This window comes from Megascapheus bottae, chromosome 13, assembly GCF_031878675.1.
Source record: "Megascapheus bottae isolate mThoBot1 chromosome 13, mThoBot2.hap1, whole genome shotgun sequence".
Taxonomy (NCBI): Eukaryota; Metazoa; Chordata; class Mammalia; order Rodentia; family Geomyidae; genus Megascapheus; species Megascapheus bottae.
The window spans coordinates 17270575-17283972 of record NC_143521.1 but is presented as its reverse complement, the minus strand read 5'-3'; the positions used below and the strand labels follow the sequence as shown (position 1 = coordinate 17283972).

Sequence of the window (13398 nt, the reverse complement as noted above, 5' to 3'; positions counted from 1 at the left end):
TTTGAAGACTCTTAAGTAAGAACAATAAAGCTTTATTGAAGTATGGCTGCTAAGGCATTTATGAATGTCACGTATTGCATGACTTACCTACATGTAGTAGTCTTGCTGCTGAACAACTGAACATACTTTAGTAAAACTGTAAAGTCATTGTCATTCAAGTACTTGGGGAAGGTTAATATGTTGAAAAAGTCTAAAATTGTTCATTGCTCTAGCAGTGGAATTATCTTACCCACTCCCTATGATAGTGGGCTGTGTTCCTCTTAATTTAAATTTTGCTACACTGCATTTTTCCTTATCTTAAGCTGTTTTTCCTTTTTGGCACTGGGAATGTTATACATACCCTCTGCCACTTAGGTACATTCCATTTCCCAGGCCTTATTTGAGCGTCTAAAGAAACATTACTGCCAGCAACAGAAGCTACAAATGAAAGCTTTAAGATTAATTACAGTGAAAAGAGTGATGAGTGTTTATTCTTGTTTTCCTACTTAAAAAAAAATCTTTCTTTTTTTATATCTTTATTTAGTACTTGGCAGTCTCTTGGTGCTAACTGTTCAAGACTTTCTTTTAAGCCAATATAACTGACTGCTTTTAACTTTGTAATTGAGCTATGCATAATAGGAAATACTGAAGATAATGGTATGGTAGCCTCATCTCACTCTAAGTAGCACAGTGCTATTAACTTAGCCTTATTTTTATGCAGTAAGAGTTTAGACTGTGTTTCAAATTACTCACTTAAATTATAGAACAACTGTAAAAAGGATTTAAGGGACTTTTCTAGATTGAGAGTTTTATACAGTAGTAATACTATGAATAATTTTTAATGTATAATTTACAGGGTGATAAGATCGACAGACGGGTATGTATCATTTGATTAAGCTTAGGCATTTTCTTACAACAAGGCTTTTTTCTTTGTCTTGGGTTTTGCTGATTGGTTTTTTTTAACTGCTTGTTTGAAGTTACATTCTACTCACACTTATATGTATTAGCAAGTTTATCTCTATCACAAGCGGCTCTCCATTTTTTTCTGTGGGAATTCTACTGGTATTACTAAGAACTGTGGTAATGAGAATCTAAACCTATGTACCTGTGCCTCCTCTGGGGATGCTTGCACTTCTGGAATTCCTTGGTTTGGGTTTTTGTGTGTTTTCCCCAAGCTTGCTTCTTTATTTTCCCTAAAAAAAAAGTCATTAGAAGTCAAATTTAGGATTAAGAATGTTATCTAATCAGCATGTGAAAGAATATGTGAATTTGCTATTCTATTATAATGTGTAGTAGTAAGTATAATTTTTGTAATTCAAGTTGTCTTGAATATTATGGATTATTCTGCCTATAATCCATATACTACAGCCATCCTTGGAGATTAGTTTTTGATGTATTGGGAGAGAGTATTATTTGTGTTCATTTGATTTGATTTTCTTTCAAAGGTTTAGCAAAAAGTGATATCTCTGTTTAGGAATTTGTTTCAGTTGTAAATATTTATAGTAATAATTAAAATCTTGTCAGAAATATTAGGTATGATCATGGTTTAACATGTAGTTACAACACATACATACAATTTGTAGCTTGAAGCTACAGTTTTGTTGTTTTTTTCCCATTGTGGTACTAGGAATTAAACCTAGGCCTTGTGCATGTTAGGCAAGTACTGCATATATCCAGCCTCAGAAGTTTTGCTGGGACAGAAAGTGTTTTACAAGTACATGTGGGCTGGGAGTTTGGCCTAGTGGTAGGGTGGTTTGCCTAGTGGTAGGGTGGTTGCCTAGCATCCATGAAGACCCAGATTCGATTCCTTGATACCACATACATAGAAAAAAGCCGGAAGTGGTGCTGAGGCTCAAGTGGTAGAGCTCTAGCCTTGAGAAAGTCCAAGGACAGTGCTCAGGCACTGAGCTCAAGCCCGACTGGCAAAAACAAAAACCCAAAAAACCAAAACAAGTACATGTGAGTTATTTAAAATGGAATCTTGAGAGGTATTACTTTTTTTTCCTTATCAGCATAAATTCATTGTACAAAGTTTGGGGTTTTTTTTTTCCCCTTTAGAGGTCTTGACCTCAGGGCTTAGGCGCTGTCCTTAAGCTTTAATTCTCAAGGCCAGTGCTCCTCTAGTTTGAGCCATGGCTCCACTTCTGGTTTGTAGGTGGTTAATTGGAGAAGAGCCTCACAGACTTTCTTCCTGGTGGCTTTGGAACTGTAATACTCAGATCTCAGCCTCCTGTGTGAGACCCCAGCACCAGTAAAATTTAGGATTAAGAATGTTATCTTTCATAATCAGCACGTGAAGGAATATGTGAATTTGCTATTGTTGGTTTTATTGTGATATTTCCATATATACATATAATGTGCTAGGGAGGGGATATTAATTTATACACAGTAAAATATAAAAAATGTCAATTTTTTATGTTTGAGTGGACTTTCTAATTACCATCTATAATACATTATAAAATATTTTAATTTTTATTGATCTTTTTTTTTGCTGGTCTTGGGGCTTGAACTCAGGGCCTCAGCGTTGTCTCTGAGCCTCTGTGCTCAAGACTAGCACTCTACCACTTGAGCCATAGCACCACCTCTGGCTTTTTCTGAGTGGTTTATTGGAAATAAGAATCTCATGGACTTTCTGCCCAGGCTCTTTGAACCTCGATCCTCAGATCTTAGCCTTCTGAGTAGCTAGGATTACAGGTATGAGACACTGGCACCCAGCTATGTAAAATTTTTTTTCATATATTTTTTATTGTAATTAATAGAAGGGTTACATGATATTTGCCAGATAGATGGTGCATTAATTCCCATACATTGATACCCTTTCACATGTCTTGGTCCCCATTTCCCTCTCCCCCCCCTCATATGTAAAATATTTTTATAATCAAAGAATTTTTATTATTTCTCTTCCTTAAGTTATGGTTTTATAGGTGTTTAGCTCCAGAGACTATCACTAAGAAAAGAATTTTATCATAGTGTTCTAGAAAGAACCTTATTTTAATTCTTGAACCCTGCAAGTTTTAATTGTCAGCCTGCATATGTTATAATAAAGAATACAAAAATACTACACTTAAGTATAGAGAGTTATTTTTTTTTTTTTTGCCAGTCCTGGGCTTAAGCTCAGGGCCTGAGCACTGTCCTTGGACTTTCTCAAGGCTAGAGCTCTACCACTTGAGCCTCAGCACCACTTCCGGCTTTTTTTCTATGTATGTGGTACCAAGGAATCGAACCCGGGTCTTCGTGCATGCTAGGCAAGCACTTTAACCACTAGGCCAAACTCCTAGCCCCGAGAGTTAATTTTAATTTGGGAAGTTAAATAAGCATAATAGCTAAAGATTTGATGGGTCAGGCTGGGAGTTTGGCCTAGTGGTTAAAGTGCTTGCGTAGCATGCATGAAGACCCGGGTTCGATTCCTCAGTACCACATACATAGAAAAAAGCCAGAAGTGGTGCTGAGGCTCAAGTGGTAGAGCTCTAGCCTTGAGAAAGTCCAAGGACATTGCTCAGGCCCTGAGCTCAAGCCCAGAACTGGCAAAAAAAAAAAAAAAAGATTTGAAGGGTCAACTTTAAATGTGTCATCTTGTAAAATCTAATTCTGATAACTAAACCATCCGATTATGCAGACATTAAAATTTTAGTTTCTTTTCCAAATCTCCTCAATAGTTCATGCACACATTCAACTTTCGTTTTTTGAAATGAACTAAACGTATTTTTCCTAAAATGTTGTTTGTATTTTGACTCTGGTGTTTTGTTTGGAATTTTTTCCCCTTAATTTTTACTTTTATGATTTTTGCATTTTAAGTCGTACCAAGGTACTCAAGACTGAGGAATTCCCAGGCACTGGTGGCTCATGCCAATAATCGTAGCTCCTCAGGAGGCTGAAATCTGAGGATCATGGTTCAAAGCCCGCTCAAACATGAAAGTCCGTGAGACTCTTTTCCCCAATTAACGACCCGAACACCAAAATAGTGTTTTGGCTCAGGTGGTAGAGTGCTAGCTTTGAGCTGAAGAGCTGAGGAATGATACCCAGGCCCAGACTTCAAGCCCCATGACCAACAAAATAAAAAAGACTAAGGAATTTATTCCTTTGTTCATCTTGTAATTTCTGTTTTTTTTTTAATTTCATTTTTCTCAACAAACTATGCAAGACATAGATCCACTGACATTTTTCTAGATATTCTTCTAGTCACAATATTTATCTTCAGCTTTTTATTTGGATCATTATAGTATACACAAAAGTTTTCTTTTGTGATGTGGATATATTTGCTACCTGCAAATATATTTTAAGTAATGCAAATAATTATTTTAAGTAATAATAAATTTTTGCATAATCAAAACATTGAAATTTGGTACTGAACTACTTATGTTTTCAGTAGCACATAGTCAATTGAGAATGACTATAATTTTCAACTTTTCAATTTATATAGTAATATGAAGATGTATTGTACTCACAGTAATGGCATATAGGCAAAGAAAGTGTAAAATTAATGCATCATATGAAAACTAAATTCATAGTAGTGTTTACCCAGCAGGTATTTGAAGAAGTCTGATTTGAACTCATTCAACTCAGTATCAATTGTACCTGAGAATAGATTCTAGGAAGACCAAGCTATTCACACCAAAGTTTATGATACAAGAATAGCTGTAGCAGAAATTTTTGAGAACCTAGTGATTATTTTAAATTTATTTTTTGCTAGGATCTTTGAATAGTTAGCAATATATCACTATGATAGTTATTTCAAATAAGTTTTCCTTCTATGAATATTGGTTATATAGTAATATAAATAGGGGAAGTTGCAGTGTTGTAAACTAAGAATATGTAAATATTGTATTCAAATTTAGAAACCTTTAATTTTCTGGACATGCTGATTTTCAATACTACTTAATTGTATTTGGCAACAGTATAGTAGGTAGTGGTTCAGGACACTTAGATAATTTAAATAAACCCTTTCAGTCCTTTTTTTTTTTTTTTGCCAGTCCTGGGGCTTGAACACAGGGCTGAGCCCTGCACTGTCCTTGGGCTTTCTCAAGGCTAGAGCTCTATCACTTGAGCCACAGCACCATCTCCAGCTTTTTTCTATGTATGTGGTACAAAGGAATTAAACCTGGGTCTTCTGCATGCTAAGCTAGCACTCTTACCACTCGGCAAAACTTCTGGCCCCTCTTGATTTTTTTTTGCCAGTCCTGGGCTTGAGCTCAGCACCTGAGCACTGTCCTTGGACTTTCTCAAGGCTAGAGCTCTACCATTTGAGCCTCAGCACTACTTTTGGCTTTTTTTCTATGTATGTGTTACCGAGGAATCGAACCTGGGTCTTCATGCATGCTAGGCAAACACTCTACCACTGGGCCAAACTCCCGGCCCTCTTGATTTTTTTTTCCCATATATTTTTATTGTAATTAATAGAAGGGTTACATGATATTTGCCAGATAGATGGTGCATTAATTCCCATACATTGATACCCTTTCACATGTCTTGGTCCCCATTTCCCTCCCCCTCACCCCCACCCCCACCCCTCATCTTGTTTTCCCCCATTCCCTATCCAATTTCAGATAACCAAATACAAATATATCCGATATATCAGGTAACAAAGTGAGATAGTGTAACAATATGAGATAACCAAGGGACAGCAAAAGTGATGAGAGATAACATAGTACCTTAAGATTTTTTTTTAAGAAAATGAAAATGTTTATTTTATCTAGAACTTGTTTTTCACACTTGTAATTTTAGCTACTCAGGAGGCTGAGACCTGAGGATTGCAATTGGAAGCTAGCCCAAGCAAGAAAGTCTGTGAAACTCTTATCTCCAATAAGAAGTGGTGCTATAGCTCAAGTGGTAGAGTGTTAGCCTTGAGTAAAAGGAGCTTAGTTACAGCACCTAGGCTGAGTTCAAGGTCAAAATAAGGAACTTATTTATAAAACGGATTGAATTTCTCTTTTATTTTTAGTAACGTGTCTTGGGATTAGTAGACTTTTTAAAATCCTCTACATCAAAATGTTTTTTTTTCTTCCATCACCTTTTTCTGCACATAGTATTTAAAATAACCCAGTTTCTGCTTAGGAACATGAATCGATCCAAATTTTTGTACTCTGTTTATTTTGTGACATGCAGGCTGTAGTAGACACAGAATTTGTTCTCGTTGAATTTTTTTCAATGTAGCTTTCTTACATATCTTTTATATAAATACTTTTTATGTAAATAGGAACCGATTTTACGGAAACTTTCCTTGAAAAAAAATAAAATGAACAGAAAGAGATTTCTGCCAATTTATCTTTTTCAGGGAAGCAAAATACAGACAAGAGTTGGATTACTAATGTTGCTTTGTACCTGGCTAAGCAACTGTCCCATTGCAGTGACACATTTTCTTCACAATTCAGCCAATGTTCCATTTGTATCCTTTATGTGTTAGCATCATACATAACTAACTTTATCATAAGTAACTAACTTTAAACTTCTTCTTGATTAGAAGTAGTCCTACACCCAAAATGGTTAAATCCTTTACCATCTTATTTGTGTTACTACTTTTGCAACTATTATGGCTGTAATGATATACTTGTAAGTTGTGTGGCTTTTATGGTGGCTTGAAATGCATACAGAATCTCTTGTGGGAGCTCCTCTGTGAAATGTATGTTCAATTTAAATTATAAAATGCGGTATTTTAGGTATTATAAATCACTAAACTCCTTAACAAAGATTTCAGCTTACAGGACAGATTGCAGAAAACCTTGGAGAAGAAGAGCAGTTGGTCCAAGGCTTATGTGCCCTTCTGTTGGGTATTTCCATTTACTTCAATGATAACTCCCTTGAGAACTACGTGAAGTAAGTAAGGATAAAATGATTCTCTAATGGCAATGAGAGATAAGGATATGTTTTTCACCTACAATATAACTAGATCCATTTTTTTTTAAAGCATCTCAATGTGTTTATCTCTTCAGGGAGAAACTAAAACAACTAATAGAGAAGAGAATTGGCAAAGAGAATTTCATAGAGAAACTAGGATTTATTAGCAAACATGAATTGTACTCTAGAGCATCACAGAAACCCCAGCCAAACTTTCCTAGTCCAGAATACATGATATTTGATCATGAGTTTACAAAGCTGGTAAAAGAACTTGAAGGTAAGGCTTATTATTGCTATTAAATAGAAAGTGGTTTTTATTATATTGTATATGTATTTTCTAGATACATGTAGATCATATGATAAAACCCAAAGTTGATCTGTAGCCCATTTAAACCCCAAAACTGATGTGTAGCCTGTTGAAAAATTTGGGTTTCTGTAATATTGAGAAAATATTGCATATCTGTCATGAGTAATAAAATGAGAATAAAGTAGTATTTAGGTCTTTAAACAGGACTGGTGGCAGAACATATGTTTGGCCTGTATGAGATCATAGGTGTGGTACTACCACAAAAGCAAACAAAAGTTTATAGCAGATTTTAAATGAGCTTTCTTTTATAGGTGTTATAACCAAAGCTATTTATAAGTCCAGTGAAGAAGATAAAAAAGAAGAGGAGGTAAAGAAAACATTAGAACAGCATGACAACATTGTGACTCACTATAAAAACATGATTCGAGAGCAAGTAAGTTCATGAATTGTCCTCATTATTGACTATTACTTTCTACTTTACAGAAGAATTTTCTTGCATTTCAAATCAAAGAACTTGCAGAAAATGAAGCTCATTATTTTCAAAAGTATCTGAGTATTAGACAAATTGAGCTCTTTAATGTGTGCTAAGCACACAATGTTGTGTATTAAAAACATGAATCAAACATGTTCTCATATCAGTCCCAGAGGGACTTGGAAATAAAAGACTATTAAATCTAGTAATAAAAGTAATCTTAGATATGACAGCAACAAGAGATGCCTAATTTAGTGAAGTAGTAGCAAAGGCTTACAGAAAATAGAAGTAGAGTCCTAAAAAGACACATGGGGATGAACTACATAAAAAGAAGGAGAAGGAGGAAAGGCAGAATATGGCAATCAGCATTATATTTTACTGTAGTGTTGTTGGCATATCCATGAACATTCTGCCAACTGTGTGAAGAGAAATTCAAGTGCCAAGGCTAGTGGAAAAGAGCCCAAAGGAAGTTTACTGTGAGGAGCTGGGAATGTAGTAGCTTAGTGGTAGAATGCTTACCTAGTGTGTGTGAAGCTCCCGATTCAATTCCACATAAACAGAAAAGGCCAAAAGTAGCACCGTGACTCAAGTGGTAGGGTACTAGCCTTGAGTTTCTTTGACAAAAAAAGAAAAGAAAAAAAAAGTTTACTGTGGGAGTAGATTTCCCTTTTTGTTTACTGTGGTCTACAAACTCATTCAGCATGGTTTTGAGATGCTTTGTTTTCATAGTAGTTATTGACCTTCGGGCCTTTTGCCTCTAGTTGAGGCATGTTAATCCTCTTCCCTGTCATAGTCTTTCCTACAGTAACATTGAAATTTAAATTTTAGAGAAGTAATAATGCTGTGATACAGTTAACATTCAATTAAGCTTGTCAGTTCAAAGCAAACCAAAAACTAGAATTGTCTGATCAAAATCTAAATCATCAAACCACTTCAGGGTTAATAGGATTTTTCATTTATGTGTCTGTACAAATATAGAGTCATTTACAGTTTGGCATAATGAAAATGGAGTAGCCTACATTTGGAGCTGAAAAATTCAGTTTATTTGGAAGAGAAAAAGTAATTTGCTACAATTACTGTAGTGACTCATTTTTAAGCATTTTGTATATTCCACTTACATACACCACTATTTGGCATTAGACAATAACATATGGAGCTATAAAATGTTTACAGCCTTTGGATCTATCTTAAAGAAATTCTTCAGGGGGGGTGTGGGGGGGGGAGGGAAATGGGTACCAAGACATGTGAAAGGGTCTCAATGTACGTGAATTAATGCACCTTCTATCTGGCAAATATCATGTAACCCTTATACTAATTATAATAAAAAATTGCAAAAAAAAAAGAATAATACACCTACTATCTGGTGAATGTGATTGTAACCACTCTATACATTACCCAGACAATAAAAAAAAGGAAAAAAAAAAAAGAAAGAAATTCTTCAGATTTCAGGAAAATAGTTATAAGGAATAAGATATTTATTGTTTTTGATCATTAATAGAAAGAAACCTCAGTCTTAAATATCAAACATGATTTATATTACATCTGCTTGATCAAATATTAAGTGAGCATTGAAAATTATAATTGTGGCCAGGTGCTGTGGCTCACAACACTACTCAGGTGGCTGATATCTGAGGATCACAGTTCAAAGCCACCCTGGGCACTAAAGACTGTGAGACTCTTATCTCTGATTATTCTGTAGAAAAGGGGAAGTGGGGCTGCAGCTCCAGGGTAGGGTAATAGCCTTGAGCTGAAGAGCTCAGGGACAATTCCCAGGCCCAGGGGTAGGGTGGTATCCCTGAGCTGAAAAGAAAGCTAAGGGACAGCACCTAAGCCCAGAGTTCAAGCCCCATGATCTATCCCCCCCCCAAAAAAATAATAATAACAAAATAAAAATTATAATTGTGAAGCCAGGCATGGTGGCTCATACCTGTAACTCTAACTACTCAGGAGGCTGAGATCTGAAGATCACAGATCAAAACCCAGAAAAATCTATGACACCTTTTTTGGGGGGAGGGGGGCGGGCTTGAACTCTGGGCCTGGGCACTGTCCCTGAGCTCTTCAGCTCAAGGCTAGAGCCCTATCACTTTGAGCCACACTGCCATTTCTGGTTTTCTGGTGATTAATTGGAGATGAGTCTCCTGGAGTTTCATGTCTAGGCTGGCTTGGAACCACAATACTCAGATCTCACGCTCCTGAGTAGCAAGGATTACAGGTATGAGCTACTGATCCCTGGCTTCCATGACACTCTTACCTCCAGGAAATTACCAAAAGCCGGAAGTGGAGCAGTGGCTCAGGTGGTAGAATTCTAGCTTTGAGCATAAAAGCTCAGATACTGCATCCAGACCCTGAGTTTAAGCCATAGTACCAGTACACACAAACAAATTATATGTGAAAATATGGTAAAATTATGGGACAAATAGTAAATAAACTAAACATTATAAATATGGACTGATGATAAGTATAAAAAATATGCACTGGAAAACAAAAGAAAATAAATGATCAAATTCCCACTGTAGTAGTATTAGGATGGCAAAACTTGAAAGTTCTTTTTTCCACCTTTAAAAATGTTCTAAACCAGGGGGAGGGAAATGGGGACCAAGATATGGGAAAGGGTATCAATGTTTGTGAAGTAATGCACCTTCTATCTGGTGAATATAATGTAACCCTTCTATTAATGACAATAAAAAAATATGAAAAAAAGTGTTCTATGCTAGCTGGGGGAGGTGGCCTGTAATCCTAGCTATTCAGGAGGTTGGGATCCGAGGATGGCTGTTTAAAGCCAGCCTGGGCACTGAAGTCCGTGAGACTCTTTATCTCCAGTTAACCACCAGAAAAAAAATGGAAGTGGGGCTGTGGCTCAAGGGGTAGGGTGGTAGCCTTGAGCTGAAGAGCTCAGAGACAGCACCAGAATTCAAGCCCCACAACCTAGCAAAAAGAAAAAAGAATGTTCTATGGGCCAAGAGTTTGGCCTAGTGGTAGTGTTTACCTCGCACGAAGACCCAGGTTCAGTTCCTCTGTACCACATAGAAAAGCTGGAAGTGGTACTGTGCTGAAGTGGCAGTGCGCTAGCCTTGAGGAAGAAGCCTAAGGACATTGCTTAGGCCCTCACTTCAAGCCCCAGGACTGACAAAAAAAAGTTCTATGATTGTATGTTAGTGTTAAAAGTAATGTAGATTTACATGTATATCTGAATAAACTAAGTTTCCCTAAAAGGTATCTAATTCTTAAATGGTTTGATGAACCATAAAATGGAACTTTTCATTTGAATTTTCTCCATAATTGCAGCAAGACTGCAGGTTATGCCATAGTGTTTGTTAATGAGGCTCTGCTTGAAATCTTGCATTTCTATTGCATGTTTGTTGGCTTGGATTTGGTGCATATATTCATAGATTAATATTTAATTATTAAGTAACTTTGACAATTTTAGTACTTTAAACTGTTGACCACAATATGTTTCTACATTTTTAAACTGTTAATTTGCATAATGTTTTAGAAAAACACTTAAATTACATTTTGCTTCATAGGATCTACAACTAGAAGATTTAAAACAGCAGGTTTCTACATTAAAATGTCAAAATGAACAACTCCAAACAGCAGTCACACAGCAAGTATCTCAAATTCAACAGCACAAAGATCAGTATAATCTTCTTAAAATACAGCTAGGTAAGTTGAGCTACTCCTCAGCACCAGGTCAGTCTATCTTCAAGAGCTGTGCCAGTCAAGCAGACTTTTTTTTCATTCTCTTACTTTAGTCATTGTGACTAACATGTCAAGAACAGTTTAAAGCAAAATGCTTTGGTAATTAAGAGTAGTTAAGCTGAGCACCAGTGGCTCATGCCTTTAAATCCTAGCTACTGGTTCAAAGTCAGCCTGGGCAGAAAAAAATTCATGACTTTCATCTTCAATTAACCACCAAAAAACCAGAAGTGAGGTATGGCTAAAAATGCTTAGAATGCAAGCCTTAAGAAAAAGAAACTTAGGGGCCGGGAGTTTGGCCTAGTGGTTAAAGTGCTTGCCTAGCATGTGTCAAGACCCGGGTTCGATTCCTTGGTACCACATACATAGAAAAAAGCTGGAAGTGGTGCTGAGGCTCAAGTGGTAGAGCTCTAGCCTTGAGAAAGCCCAAGGACAGTGCTCAGGCCCTGAGCTCAAGCCCAGGACTGGCAAAAAAAAAAAAGAAAAAGAAACTTAGAGGCAATGTCCAGGCCCCTGAGTTCAAGCCCCAAGACTAGCACCAAAAAAATAATAATTAGGATTGAATCTTTTTTCTTTATTGTCATTCCTAGGACTTGAACTCAGGGTTGGGGCACCGTCCCTGAGCTTCTTTTTCTCAAGGCTACCATTTGAGCCAGTTAATCACTAGAAAATGGGAAGTGGGGCTGTGACTACAGGGGTAGGGTAGTAGCCTTGAGCTAAAGAGCTCAGTGACAGCACCCAGGCTGAGTTCAAGCCCCATGACCAACCAAAAACAACAACAAAATTCTGCCAAATTAATTGAGCTAAGTAAGGTATATATCTGAGTCTTACATCTATATTAATCTAATATTCTAGCCTTGTAGATTAAAAAAACGAAAAACTTAAGTCCCATTCTGGCTTTTCCAATTTTCTTCCTGTTTAATAGGAAAAGACAATCATCATCAAGGTTCTTACAGTGATGGAGCTCAGATGAATGGCATTCAGCCAGAAGAAATTAGTAGGTTGCGAGAAGAAATAGACGAATTAAAAAGTAACCAGGAACTTTTGCAAAGCCAGTTGGCTGAAAAGGACTCTTTGATTGAAAATTTGGTAAGTAGATGTTAAATTTAAATAAAAGATCAAAAGAGATTCTTATTATCTTGTCTGATTGTATTGTTAGCTCCCATAAACTACAGAATCATATATTAAGATTTTAGAGTATTTGCTTTGGAATTAGTTCTTCCTAGCTAATTGAGTTTTTATTTTTATTTATTTATTTTTTGCCAGTCCTGGGCTTCTGTCCTTGGACTTTTTCAAGGCTAGAGCTCTACCACTTGAGCCTCAGTACCACTTCTGGCTTTCTATGTATGTGGTACTGAGGAATCGAACCCAGGTCTTCATGCATGCTAGACAAGCACTCTACCATTAGGCCAAACTCCCAGCCCCCTAATTGAATTTAAAAAATTATTATTATTATTATTATTATTATTATTATTATTATTATTGTCATGAGGCTTGAACTTAGGGCCTGGGCCCTGTCCCTGAACACCTTTACTCAGAGCTAGGGCTCTACCACTTTGAGCCATAGCTCCATCTCCGGTTTTTTTTGATGGTCTATTAAAAATGAGAGTCTCATGGACTTTTCTACCAGGGATGGCTTATAACCTTGGTCCTTAGATGTCAGCTTCATATAGCTTAGATTACAGGCATAAGACATAGTATCCAGCTAATAATTGAATTTTTTATTTTTATTTTTTCCATCCTGGGAGCTTAAACTCAAGCCTGAGTGCTGTTCTTGACCATTATCGCCTCTGCACCTTCTTCTTCCTCCTCCTCCTCCTCTTCCTCCTCCTCCTCCTCCTCCTCTTCTTCTTCTTCTTCTTCTTCTTCTTCTTCTTCTTCTTCCTTTTTCCTTCTTCCTTCTTCCTTCTTCCTTTTTTCTTTTTTTGATGCCAGTAATGGGGCTGAATTCCAGGCATGGATGTTGTCACCCCAAGCTCTTTGTGCCCAAAACTAGTACCTGCCACTGCCACACCTCCACTTCCACCTTTTTGTAGTCAATTGTAGGTGAATGTCACACACTTTTCCTGGACCAGCTTTGGATTGGGATCCTCAAATCTCAACTTCCTGGGAA

At 36.8% G+C, this 13398-nt stretch overlaps 1 protein-coding gene across 1 annotated transcript in view; it reads left to right on the top strand.

The window, feature by feature from the left end:
* The window catches only part of Uso1 (USO1 vesicle transport factor), a 72691-nt gene that overhangs the window by 48793 nt on the left and 10500 nt on the right, over window positions 1-13398 (top strand). Inside the window, exons 14-19 of the mRNA XM_090343415.1 lie at window positions 6251-6361; window positions 6671-6789; window positions 6906-7087; window positions 7429-7550; window positions 11114-11252; window positions 12211-12374. Coding sequence (XP_090199541.1) covers window positions 6251-6361; window positions 6671-6789; window positions 6906-7087; window positions 7429-7550; window positions 11114-11252; window positions 12211-12374 — 837 coding nt within the window. The remainder of the gene's footprint in view (window positions 1-6250; window positions 6362-6670; window positions 6790-6905; window positions 7088-7428; window positions 7551-11113; window positions 11253-12210; window positions 12375-13398) is intronic.